General features: G+C 37.1%; 1 protein-coding gene across 2 annotated transcripts in view; it reads left to right on the forward strand.

Moving 5' to 3' along the window:
- Positions 1-14300, forward strand: part of CNTNAP2 (contactin associated protein 2) — a 1202163-nt gene that overhangs the window by 1135931 nt on the left and 51932 nt on the right. For both annotated transcript variants that reach the window (XM_088150062.1, XM_088150063.1), the window contains exons 19-21: positions 8125-8370; positions 8935-9068; positions 11932-12025. In XM_088150062.1, coding sequence (XP_088006188.1) covers positions 8125-8370; positions 8935-9068; positions 11932-12025 — 474 coding nt within the window. The remainder of the gene's footprint in view (positions 1-8124; positions 8371-8934; positions 9069-11931; positions 12026-14300) is intronic.

The following is a 14300-nucleotide window of genomic DNA, read 5'->3' on the forward strand; positions in this document are numbered from 1 at the left end:
TGCCCCCTCCTCTTTCTAAATTATGCAGTGACATCAGCCAGTTGTCCACAGTACGGCATGACTGTCTGCAATGGACAGCTGATATCCTGCACTATCAAATTATATATATAGGCAGAAGAACATTTCTCTAGGACCAGCTGGAGGAAAAACAGAAACATCCTTCCTGCTTGGAACATCAGAGCAGCAGCTTCAGCAAGCATGACTGCTTTTGGCAATCTTTACTCCCTATGACTCCAGTTGAATTTTAATTATCAGCATAAGGAATTGCAAAGGATATATTTAGTGATACCAAAAGTACTAGAGTCTGACTTGTAAGCCAAGCTATATTCAGATAAGGCTCTAAATGTTCAGAGCTTAACCCACTGGAGGACAGGACCTTGCCTAACTAGCTGCTCTCCTCAACCTCCTTTATTCTATATCATATTCACATTAATTATGTGTACAGCAGGTCCAACATTTATAGGTTCAAGGTGTGTACTCATTGACTCACATAAAAGGTAGGCATTGATAGCATGGTTTGGGCATACACCCATTAGATGTTCCTGTCCAGAAAGCTCTGGCCTGTGCAAATGTTATATCTGATGCATTGACTTCCAGCATGTTCAGAGAATGGATGGTATATCCAGGGATCTTAACTGAACCTGGGGTAAGAGTTTTGCTTTAGCACAAAACAAAGCCAGGTTTCTCTGGGCCTAACCTACTTCCATCAATGAGCTGTGCCACCCAAACAGAGATGAGAGAGTTAAAAATCCATTGTGTTTTTTAAAAAAAACAAATTTCCAAGTTAAAGAGACACAGACTTCTGGTCACTTCGATGGGAAGCCATCAAAGTTGGTCACTCTGCTTCCTTTGGGTATTGGTGATCATATGCTGCCAGCATAGAGGCCAGTCCTGTCCTGCAAACATAGTCAGAGATGGTTTTAGTAGATTACCTCCCACAACAACAGGCTCTGTGTATTCAGAGAGTCCCATTCAAACTGGTTGTAGGGCAAGAAAGTAGTTCTCAGGAAACTCCTGGTTGTTCTGTCATACACAGTACCGTAGTGCCTTTTGATCTGGATGTACTTTGGGAAGTAGTAAAAAAGAATGATATTGGGACCTCAGATTGGTTTACAACTAGCAAAAGCTTCTCAGAATTACATGCCACACAGTGAGGGAATATTTTTATTGATGAAATTCATGCTTGGAATCCCTGTTTGATAGCAGCTGTGAAATTGCACTCCTCCCCATCTTAGGAGGGCCAGATCCAACTTACGAGTGAACCTTCAGGAGCCTGAAAGTTGCAATAACTCTAACAAGGACAGAGCTGCCAAATGGAATTTGATATCGCTTTCTACTAGAGGCTTTTTTTAAAGCCCATGGAGAGTGGTATAATCAGCTGCAATTGTTCTTTTGCTGATCTGAGAAATTGTTATGAGTAAGTGCAGAAATGAGTCTGCAGACCCAGAGATTGCTTTCTATCCTCGTTCTGCCCTTAGTTAGCTTTGTTTTCCTTCCATCATGGCTATAGTCCAGCAACAGTTAATGGCTTTCTGAGGGCTGAATGCTTTTGAATTCATTTTTGCATTGTTAGTGACTTTCTGCCTAAGCAGGGGATGAACACCATAACTTGAAATTAATGTGCTTGTTTTTACACAATAGGGGACTGTCTCAAAGGACAAGGGCAGGAAATCATGCTTCTCCATCTTAATTAATGTCTTGAGTCTGAAAGTGGCCCTTGATTAGAAGGGCACCAGATGCATTTTTACTCCAGCAAGCTTTCATTCAGTTACATTCTTAATGTTTTACGCACTTGACGCCTCTTAAAGTTTTCAGCCTCTTCTTGTGATTTTAATTATTTTTATTCTGAATTGTATGTCTTCTCCTCTACAGTAAGGACTAAAAGGAATATAATTGAATTGGTTACCAATTAAATGTCTTTGAATGGCATTATTGGGTTCTCATTCTGAGAAGAAAGTAGAGGTGAATATGCTAGGTTCATATTTTCTCCTTCAGAATAGTTTTCTGAGAGTCCCGTGGGAAAAGGTACCCTTTTTAAGATACTCTGGTTCCTTTTGAATTTGTTTATTTGTGGTTATTGATTTCTTCTTCTTATGTCATTCTGCCTTCATAAAATTCACGATTTCATTAAAAAGCCCTCCAAACAACTGTAGGAGCTAAGGCAGAAGGAGAAAACAATGGCCTATGCACTTTGTACATTAATCATGGTACTAAAACTATGCTATGCATAGGAAGGAACAGGAAACACTTATGCTCCCTTTTGCATTTGGGCAAAATAATTTTCCAGTGGATTCTGGCCATTGTGGATTTGTCTTGACTAAATATCCAGTAAGATAGTAAATTATTTCACTGGGATCAGATTTATGTACTTCTGTATAAGTTTATGCTATTCTGATTAGTTTCATACATGAGACAAAAAGAGCAGTGTTTTATCAACTTGTTTTGGATATTATGCAGAATAGAAAATGTAATGGAGACATTGACAAGACCACAGAATTGCTACACATCTGCTTGAGTCACCACTGGAAGATTCAAATCCTCCAAATTATATATAGGAAAGATAGTCACACTTAGGACAAGACGATAAGCACCTAGCAAGACTGAGGGCACCATCAAGTTTAAAGAAGACTTTTACAGTTTAATTAAAACAATTGCTAATGAAATTAACATAACAGCAATACATGTGAGATTAGTGGAATAGCTTACTCATAATACTGCCACTTGGAATTCAGTATTCCAAATTCTCAAGTACTTGAATTGCCCATTTGTGACCATTGTCCCCCATCATTGACCAGGTTACATTACAGTCATCTTTCCACATTGCTCAACAAGCAATGATTAAATTAATGTAATGTATACAAAATACAAAGAGTACAATATAACAAAAGGAAAAACAAGAAAAAAGAGAACAAGGACAGATGGCCAGTCCAACAAACAACATTCACACCCTGAAACATATCCAACAGGGGCCCCAGCCATCCCAACCCAAAGTCTTGGACAGCATCCAGGTCTTCAGAGCTTTCCAGAATGAGATCAGGGTGGGAGGCACATGGATACCAGGGGCAGCTGATTAAGAAGACCAGTTATTGATTTTTCTAGAGTTTAAGCTATAATCTACACTGATTCTTGATTGCATCTCCCAGGCTAAGGATCACAAAGTATTTTGACAACTGGTTTAGTCTATTGTCAGGAGTCAGGTAACTTTATGATAACTATGTTCATATCAATTTTTTAAAGTGGATTGTGAATTATTATTTTAAAAGCAATACAAATAAATAATAAAATGTGGATTGATAATTATTATGCTGGGGGATTAACAGGCAGAATTTAGAAAAGGCTATTCTACAGTAAATCACTACTGGCACATTTAGCAGATAAGTACTCAGCCTCACCAGTAAGCAACAATGTGTTTCTTTAGTGGATGGCATCTCTAGAGGATAGCTGAGGACCAAGTTAAGTGCCACTTGTGATAATTACTTTATCAAACAAAGCAGCTATATTCTGAGTCATAAAGCCAAATGAATAGCATATCAGCATTTTTGCACCCAGGTGCTTTTTCCAATATTTCTGACCATGATGTTCTTTGTTTTTCATTGTGGCAACAGCAGGAATGGGGAGTACAGGCAAAAGTGATCCCCACTGCTGTAGTGTTTACAGATCCTTCCCCTTCTTCCCAAACTCAGTTCCTAAGCACTCCCCCTGCCCTCCCCCCGCATTTTTGCAGTCTTTGGGCTTTTGGTGCTATGAAAGCTAGTCAATTCTTCCTTCCACATAATGACCAAGATTATTTTTTACAATAATACCACAATGTTAAATAATACTGCTTCATTCTGCCAATATCTAAATAACACCCACTCCTGCATGTAAACTAAAGCACATATTTCAGAGGAAAGCCTTAGCTGGGATCAATTTTCTAAGTGGGTATAAATTCATTGCATATTAAGCTCCAAATTGGTAACTGAATGCCTGTCTTTGCCCTATTCTGTTACTTGAACAGACCTATTTTCCACCTGCAATTTAACAGATTGATTGAAATATGCCTCATACAGACTCAGATTATACATCAGAGTTTATAAATATGTTTGTAATGCTTCACAAATCTTTTCTTTACCTAATGGTTTATTCAGATTTCCTGTGTTTAAGGTTTTTGCAGTGTCTGCTTCTATAGCATGAGGACACGATGCATATCAACACAGAAATATATTTCATTTGCCACAAGAAGCTGATCTCATTTGTAAAATCTTCATTTCCCTTAAACTTTTAACTTGAAAAGGGAGCAGTGTGTCTAGTAACCTGTCCTATGACAGTCAGGTCTGCTGTAGCTTTTGACAATGTGGGTGTTTCGATGATTGGATTACAACAGAAAAGCAACAAATATTACATTAAGAAGAATACTAAGCTATATTAAAAAATGGTAGTCTAAATCATCTCACCCAAAAAACTGTCTCAATTTAACCCATGCTAATTTATCAGTAGAGCCCACAATTCAGGAGAGAATGAGTGTGCCTGCAACTAATTTGTATTTAGTTTATACAATACTTGAAATGGAAAAATGCAACTAAACTTTAAAGGTTATACAAAGCTATTGCTGGGAAAAGTGATTGCAGCTTTTGGTCCTATACAGAGAGGTAAATGTTTAATTCCTATTGAAATCAGTAGAATTTTATTTTGCCTGGATTATTTCCTTAATCCCTGCCCTATATTTTGATCCAAAGGATTCCTTAGCTGATATATACAATGAGCAACAATTAAGCTATTCAAACCCTTACTGAATTTGTTGAAAACAGAACCAGTGCATTCAGTTAACAATGCAACTGAAGAGTGTAACCAAAACGAAGCAGCAGATATCTTGGCAGCAAACCAAATTCTTCAAAAACTTCACAGATCAAGTTTTCTCTCCTGCCCTCCTCGCTCTGGCTCTTGCTCTTGTGCTCTCTCTCGCTCTCGCTCTCTCTCTCTCTCTCTCTCACACACACACACACATACACACACACCAGGGTCCAGAAGAGTGGTACCAACTATTTTCTTTAAGCACTGAATTCCACAAAGGAGAGAAGGCTGTCCAGTCCACAAAATAATCCTCAATGATTTCTTCTGCCCTCTTTCCTGTATTAGGGTGGTGCTCTTGAATCCAGCACTGGCTGAACTTGGTAGGACTTCCAAGATCTGTTTGTGAACTATTTCTTCTACCATGTCTTCACTGTTTTTTACACTGAGTTGCAGCCATTTGATTCCTGAATCCAGCAGCCTGGCCCACAATTCTGTAACTCAGGCCTGCAGATCATGGGAGCATTATCTGAATTTCTGTCAGTGTGTATCTTTAAATACTCTACCTGTATAGAATCATTTTTTCACATTCTCATACTCTCCCACCTGTCTAACTGAAAAGTCTAGAATAAGGTCTCAATATTTTTCCAGCGAGACCAGCTGCCAGACTTGCCACCCATTCCCTTTTGGACTATTTACACACCCCTCAAACATCACAAAGAAAGCTTCAATGTCTTCCCTTTCTGCCAAAGGAAGAATCTTGACATGTAGGGGACTTCCTTGTAGACTGGGCTACCATTTAAGGAGAGTTGCTGCTGCTGCTGCTGCTCGTCGTCGTCCTCCTCCTCCTTTCCCATCTCTCTCTCTCTTCCTTACATAGCAACTGCTATGCCAATTCCTTTTTGGTTAACTTGAGTGATCTTGAATCCTGTATCTCTTCAGCATCCCAAGACTGCTTAATTCCCACTTGGCTTACTAGCTATCTTCCTTCTCTTCCCCCCGCTACCTGCCCCAGCTTCCCCCCAACCTACCTCACACCAGCTTCTAGTCCATTTCAACTTCCCCCATTCTGTGAGACAGTATCAAACCCCCTCATCTGCTTCGTTTTACAAACTCAGGATGCTACCCATAAGCACAGTTTGTCTGTGTGGGAGATCACCTGGCATGATGGCAGACAGTACACTTTCTCCATTCAGTCACAGTTCCTGTTGGTGGAATTACTGAATAAAGGCATCCAAGTACTAATACTGGGTAATGCATGCTAGAAATCGATTATTTTCAGGATTGCTAGAAAAGAAGCAAATTAAACTACTTTATATACAACTTTACAAATAAAAATCAGCTAAAATCAACTACAAATCTAGGGAAATACCTTAATCAAACAACTGAGATCATATATGTGAAAGCTGTCAGATTCTCCAGATTTCTTCATCAGTCAATGTGGTAAACCAGTGAAACATCTTACATACTCAGTCTAAGAAGTGTGCCTTTAGTTACAGTCTGAAGATGAGTGAAGGTTAACAGAGGGATGTCATATCCAGCCTACAAATACCTGGATAACCATTAAATGGCACCAAAGAGTTACAGAAAAGTTATGACCTTTGCTTCCATCTAGTGGGTCTCTGCATTTCTACAGCTTAGGTTTAGTAACCCTAATTAAAGACTTTCATATTTTCAACTGTTGAGATGGCCGGAAACACAAACAGTGGTTGATCCCTCATTACTAAAAAATTCTGAGGCCCCTCAGAAGCCTGAAGAGCTGCTACAGTTATTCTTGCCCATCTTCAAAAGTAAATGTGGTAGAAGTGGTTCCTAAAGCCTTCACCCCGTAATCGGTTTGTGTAAAGAGAATGTAGCCTAGGACGATCACAAAAGTTCCTTGAAAGAAGAGAGAGATTCTAGAGTATGGACTTTTTTTCCAACAAGGAGCTATTATTATCTTCAGAGGATACCTTTATTAAAGTTTTTAATATATAAAGCAATTACATTATTAATAGATTATATAATTTAAAGGTAGATAATCAACTAAATATTTTTGGTAACCCTAACTAAGGCCTTCCAAGGTGGGGGGGAATCAATTCATATCTTTACTCTGCATTTGGGGCAATCCTTGCAGCCTGTTTACACAAACTATAGATATTGAACGTTGGCCTTTAAGAAAATGCCTGGTCTTGGGAACAATCAATAACAAGCCAGTGATCTGAGAAGTTTGATGTTGTGGGCAGAATACCATTGAAACATAAAGTGGGGTCAGGCTTGGTTCATGTTTGATAGTACCCATATGTAAGCTGGAGATTTTAATCTTCAATCAAAGGCAGCCAAATTGGATATTACAAGGAAGAAAGAAGTAAAATGGAATTGCTTTCAGTTTTAGTATTTTGGACATGTTTTATTGTTTCTGCTGTAGAATGACAGCTATAAATTCACCACAGAGAGTTTTGAAAAGAAGTTGTTTTATGAGACTTCACTAGCGACACTTCTAATACATTAATATGTTTTTATTCTGAAACAGGGTAATGGCAAAGCCTAAAAACATTGCTAGAATTCTGAAGAAGTCTCCTTAAAATGCGTATATCACATCTTTTATATTTTCTTTACTCAGCATTTACCTTCACATTTTTAACAGTCCCTTTTCAGCCTTGCTAAAATATAGTAAAATATGCTTGATATGAAGAGGAGGGGTAGCCTTTGTGAGGCCAACAGACCAGTTAGAAGGCCATCAGCCTTGAGCTCAGACTCAAAGCAAAGGCTCAACTGTAGCTACTTGCCTATTATTTAACTTAAAAATATTAAATTAATGTCTCATTAATTTGACATGTAATGACATGTATGTGTAATGCTTCTTTCTTTCTTTCTTTCTTTCTTTCTTTCTTTCTTTCTTTCTTTCTTTCTTTCTTTCTTTCTTTCTTTCTTCCAGTAATTTTCATTCATATTTTCGCCAGGAGCCTGAAACCTGGAAGAAGTCCAGGTCTTCTAGGATATCTGAGAGGGACTGAAGACCACAGCTAAATTTTATGTATTAGCATTATGCAGCTTTTATTGGACAAATTTAAAAACATACAAATTGAAAGCCCTTGGGGAAATGTGAGCATTATATCGTCTGCTTCATAAAACATGGAGATGCTAATTTGTTTAAACAAAACGGGGAACCTTATTTAATGTCTGTTTACTAACCAAGATATTAAGCCAGGATGTACTCTGCAGGTAAAATGGTTTGTGATGGGAAGGAAGAGAAATACACCAATCCATTGCAGTGTAATGTATGAAGCTGTGAATCACACTTGCCCATATCTCTAAAAGCAATGCCTATATCATATGCCATTCTACTTTAATTTTCTCTGTTTCTCCTTCCACCAGATGTTGGAGCCTTTTTTGAAGAGGGAATGTGGCTCCGGTATAATTTTTCATTTGTAGGAAATAATGTGAAGGATTCAGGGAGCAGAACTCTCTTGAGCTCCAAAGAATCAGAGAACTCTGTACCAGATCTGACTCTCAATAAAGAAGAGATCAGTTTTAGCTTCAGCACTAGCAAAGCTCCTTGTATCCTGCTGTACATCAGTTCTTATTCTCAGGACTACATGGCAGTGCTGGTGAATCCATCTGGTAAGTAATTTGCCCCCCCCTTTTTTTTCCCTGCACATATTACATCTCCATTGTACAACAAAAGTTTGATGGAGCTGAAAAGTGATTTTTGAGAACATGTTTTGTATATAGGACAGAAGCACCTGGTAGGGACCCCTGTGCTTCCCTGCTGAATCCCCACACCCTGGTTTTGCCTCTGTGGGATGTAAAATATCCATTGGATTTCAACTCATTATAACAATCAGCAGGTGACAGTACAATGCCAATCTGGCCTGATTTCAGAAGCTAAGAAGGGTTGGCCTGCTTAATATTCAGACGAGAGACAACCTTGGAATTCCAGGATTAGAATTTTGAAAAATTCTAGAATTTTTAGAACATGTGGGCAAACCACTTCTATATAGCAGCCAAAAAGCAAACAAACAAACCTGCATGGATGCAGGCACCAGGAGTTGAGAGTGCTTGCGGTTAACTTTACATAATATTTAATAACGGTGAAAGGTGTGGAAACTTAAAAGTAGGATGTTTAATGGAATAATCTAAGAATGAAATAAAAACCACTCAACTATTTAAAACTTAATTCTGTAGGAAATTTACAGGTTCGATACAAACTTGGAGGTGCTAAAGAGCCATACAACATCGATGTAGATCACAGGAATGTGTCAAATGGACAGCCGCACAGTGTGAATATCACACGGGTGGGAAAGGACATAGTTCTCCAGGTAAATGCACAGCAATTACTTCTATTGGGGCTGGGGCTGGATAATAACATCACTGCTAGGTATTAAATATCCTGGGAAAATGTGAATTCACAGACAAACTGCAGACAAAAGGTGGAGAAAACTTAAGCAATCTATGAATGAAATATATATGAAACATTTATTTCATCTTTGAAATAGATGATAAAGAGCATTGATCAATGGATTATTATTACTTGTTTCCTATCTTTTTTTTTTCCCCACACAAGAGTTCTCTTCTGTCAGAGTTGACTTATGTTTATAATTGCATTACAGTACAATTGAATATCAAAGAAGGAATGAAGTTTTGGGTTTATTTATTCTACAGGCCCTGGAGAAGCCTGATTTTTAATTAAAATGTTAAATTTTTATTATTATATGTCATAATCATTTTTCAAAAGCCTTAATATTTGACAATGAGAATTGTATGGAGCTTCTGAGCGCTTGTTTTATTTTGCTTTATTTTATATGAAACTAGCTCCTCTCCAGCCTCTTTCCTCTTTTCTGAAAGCTAAATGTGATCATCCTTACCAGGCCCCATGTCAGATTTTATTTAAAAGAAATTCATTTATTTTTTAGATTTAAATCCCACTTTTCCTACAGGAATATGACTATTAGACAGAATCATAATGTGCAGAGACACTGTCGTGTCTGCAATAGTACCAAATTTGAAGTGGTACTGAATTTACTACTTTTTATAGTAATACCATATATTTAGAAATCCTTGCTGGAGGAATTTCTAAATCTCAGGTATTACATATTCATTATGTTCTTAAATATTTTTCCGGTACAGATGTTTTTCCTGGATCGTGCCTCTCTTCAAGAAAATATAATTCATTAACTGGAATGCATTTTAAAATCTCAAACTACAATTGAATATTTTTATTAACCATTTTAATACCACTCAGAAGACTCTGGATGGTGTACAATAAAATTTATTATTATTGATGATTATTAAATTACATGTCACAAAATCAGGCTTCTCCAGGGCCTGTAGAATAAATAAACCCAAAACTTCATTCCTTCTTTGATATTCAATTGTACTGTGATGCAATTATAAACATAAGTCAACTCTGACAGAAGAGAACTCTTGTGTGGGGAAAAAAAAAAGATAGGAAGCAAGTAACACATCCATATAATGTTTTTGGTATTGTTAGTTATGCTCTCAAGTCTATTAGAAAAAGCTATAGAGTACCAAGAATAGGAGCAGTGCAAATCTTCCCCTTCTATTGGTTTACTCATTGACAGCCACTAGATGTCACCATTTCATAACTTTCAGAAAGACTCCTGCCAGCAAAACAAAAACTTCTGCATTTCCCGGCCAATCAATCACACTGAGTGCTGCATTTTCCCAGAACTGTTGAGTCTGGCAGCCATTTCATATGGAGACAGTGTTATTTTTTTTTTCCTGAATGGTTGAGCCTTTGAGATCTATGATATGCATATTAATCCTCCATATAAACTGACTACTAGCGTCTGTGTTTCATGGAAATTACTATTTCCTTGGCAAAAGATACTCACATTCCTGTAATGGTGGGAAATAACAATATATACCCACTTATGCACAGTGATATTCCTGTAAATCCAATAGATACTGCTTGCAGTATCACCCCAAAAATAAACTTTATTTTTATTTTTTTATGATCTTAATCATCTGATAGCTTTTTTCTTACCAGATTAGGTTCCATTATAATAATATATATCATGTCAAAGAACCAGAATTCAGTTCCCAAATGCACTGTACTTTTAACATAGTATTTTAAAGTTTTGTAGTCAAGGTATGTAATTTGCATCCAACTTCCTTCTTTGTTTGGGGCATTTGCCATTTGTAGCATTTGGCCAAGAATGTCTGAATACTTTCATATAGAACTAACTAACTAACTAACTAACTAACTAACTAACTAACTAAAAGTGTCAGTGTAAACATTAAAAAGCTGCATGAAAATGTACCTAATTTATGCTTTATATAGTTCATAATTAACATGGAATTTTGGGAGCTTTTGTACTTAAACATTACTATTTATAACAGCATGCCAAAATTTATTGGGCTGTGAAATTTACATCCTTTTCTCCACATTCCCATTTCTAGCTCCTCTTACCCCCTAATTTCAATCTGAGTTACAGTCAATAATATTTAAACAAATTGTCAGTCTGAATGTCTCAAATATAGAAAGGTCAAATTGTCTCAAAATAAATGTAGGGTGTTTTTGATTCTCTAACAAAGAGATCCAAAATTCTATGTTTCTCTTCAAAAAAAAAAAAAATTGAAGCTGAAATTTAAACCTAGAATGCTCTCTTTTTTCTCTTACTCTCATTTCTATCTTAACAAAATTTGGCATCAAATTTACCATTTGGATCTGCATCAAATCTGAATAGGCTTCTTTTGCAATCTGGTTAGTTCTACCAGAAATATGGTGAGGGATTAAATAAATGCCTGTCATTTCTACATTTGCCAGTTCAGTTTCTCACTTAATGGATATTAGAAAATATTGTGGATCTTACAGAAGGAGAGTTGTGTTAGTCTATGGTGGCAGATCCTGAAAGCTTATGCCTTTTAATAAAATGTATTAGTCAGAAAATCAGTACTGATTTTTTGTGGATTTATGTGACCATGTGAATTTGAGGCGGTATGGGACTGAATGTGACACCATATTCTGAAGGCTCCTTTTCAAAAGAATGGTCTGACCTTGATTCCTGAGGATGCTAACTGTGGTGCACTGCTTATCAGGGATGAAACAAGAACACCTGAAAGTAGAGTAATGTAATCTCATCAAGGAAGAACTAGTTCAGTAACTTTGTTAGCCTGCAGTCTTCAAAGTTTGACATCTTTGTTTTCATGTTTCTCCAGCTGGATCTTTATCCCCCAGTAAGCTACACCATGCCAGGACCATCAAGCCTCCAGTTCAGCTCACTGAAGTCACTCTTTCTAGCAAAAGTAATAGGTAAAAACCCATTTCAGAAATTGTTTATTTATGTGTACATGGATGTTAGCTTTAATCAGTAGGTTATTCAACTAACCTTTTTATATACTGTTCTCTCCTTTTTTTTTTTCCAGCTATGAGCCATCCAGAGTTTAGAGTTAAATTTCAAATTGCAAAATAAATAAAACAAATAAATAAATAAAATGTCAATTGCTTCTATGGTATGAAAAATCAATGACTTCAGTTTTTGTCATAGTGATTTGTCTTACATCCTTCATAACTTCAAAAGGCCTGCCCTGTTGAGGTAATTGTGGTATAAAAATAGGAGTCAGACTTAACTGTTTGTCAAACCAATCCTATCACTGAGTCAGAGACACTGACAATGAACCACTCCAGTACTTTCAGAATACCTCCTGCAGGGCAGGAGAAAAAAATGAATAGCCATTAATTTTTCTCCATCCTTTAATGGGGGGTTGAGGGGCAATGCAACTTTTTTTTTTTCCATTGCAAAGCAGGGGCTGGAAAGTGTTTGTCCAACCATGTACAGAGCTCGGCTGTCTGTGAATCAGACTTTAACATTCTGAAGAAGAAGAAAGATTACAATAGTACTTTTAAGGGTTTCTTGTATACATCATTATGTTTCAGCAAATTGAAGTTTATCTTAAGAACGTTCCCAAACAATTTCTGGTACACTCTAATGCTGAACTCCCAAATTCCATCTCCCTCCAAAGAATTTTTATGTCTTACTTGTGAAGTACTTACAAAACTCCTTCAATAACAGTAAAGCAAGTGATCTGTGTAGTCCAAAAGCTTTGCCAGACCCAATCACATTATTAAGCAGAATGAGGCTTTATCAGCAGATGTTTGGGGCACTGGGAATAGCACCAGATGTTAAAGCACAAAGCTTTCTGTGCTTCATGGCCCTCCTGTCCTATCTCTAAAAATAAAATTCAAATGCAGTCCAGTGGCTTCGGAATACGGAAGATAGATCCTACCTTTCCATCTTACTCTTTGCCTTACGAAGCAAAATGTCTTATGTTGGCCCTACAGAAAACTTTGGCTGACTTGGAAGAGGCATCTGTCTCCAAGAGTACAGCTATTCCATGAACTGATAAAAGGATTGGATGCTGTACTTTGTTTAAGTTTCTGAGACAACTAAAACTATCTGTGTAAAGATAGCTAGCCTGTAAATATAGCTAGCCTTTCTTTTTGTGCAATCTCCTTACTTCCGTTACTCACCTATTACTTATTTAATGAACGTTTGAATTAGAATCCTGAACTTGATTGAATATTTTTCCTAATTTAAAGGGCCAGTCCCACCCACTGGAATGTTTGCCCCTTTTGGGCCAAAGCATGACACATTTGAATTCATCCTAATTAGCCTCAGACTAATTTAGGTGGGTGGTGGCAGATATTAATTATTAAAGATAAAAGTGCTTCTCAGCCTGATGTGTCTCACAGGGAAGATAGAAGGGTATTCCTTTATCCTCACCCCCATCAGTTTTATAATCGTAATACTGACTGGGGGGAGAGAGAGAAATGTATTCACTAAAACTCTAAGCATGAGCAAGAAGCAGCAGGTTGGCCTGTCATCACTTGTGCATCCTTTTTCCTTTCTGGATTTGAAGCACATCACTGGTTGATCATCAGTTTCAGTGTTCGTGCCTGTGTGGGTTTAGAAGAAATTTCATGGAAGTATAAAGCTGGCAAGAAACGCCACCCCTATTTCTTTCCACCAGGTGTTTCCTATTCCCTTCTCCCCAGAATGTGTAGAAGTCACCTGGCTTGAAATTGTAAATCTGTGGTGGTGGTGGTGGTGACTTTTGCCAAGTTTGATTTTGTATAAGTTTGTACAACAAAAACTTCAAAAGAATGGTGTGAATTATTTGAAATACATTTCATAGATGCACTTCTTATTCTTCATGAAATTATGTGCAGAGATATCTAAATTATCTCTTAACCATTTTGAAATATGATTGGTAAAGCACTCTCATTGGTTTAAGAAAATTATGGGTCAACTAATAAAAATAGAGATATGCAAGTATAATATTTATCACTATTCTAATACCAGTAAATGATAAGTAAATTATATCTTGGGAGAGTTGTACTCATGTTTTCTGGCTCCTTAATTTTTGTTAAAATGCAGCTAGGAAAGTTTCTGAATTAGAATCTAATTCTGGCACTGAGTTGAAAGGATTATGGCATGATGACAAGGTTGAATGTCCATCTCAGAAGGAGTCAGGCAAAGTTCCTCTCTCCAGAAATGCTCCACAAAACACATGAACTTTAGGAAACC

Source organism: Python bivittatus, unplaced genomic scaffold (assembly GCF_059951505.1).
Source record: "Python bivittatus isolate LINGU-HERP-01145 unplaced genomic scaffold, Pbiv_v1 ctg000610_np1212, whole genome shotgun sequence".
In the NCBI taxonomy this organism is placed as follows: Eukaryota; Metazoa; Chordata; class Lepidosauria; order Squamata; family Pythonidae; genus Python; species Python bivittatus.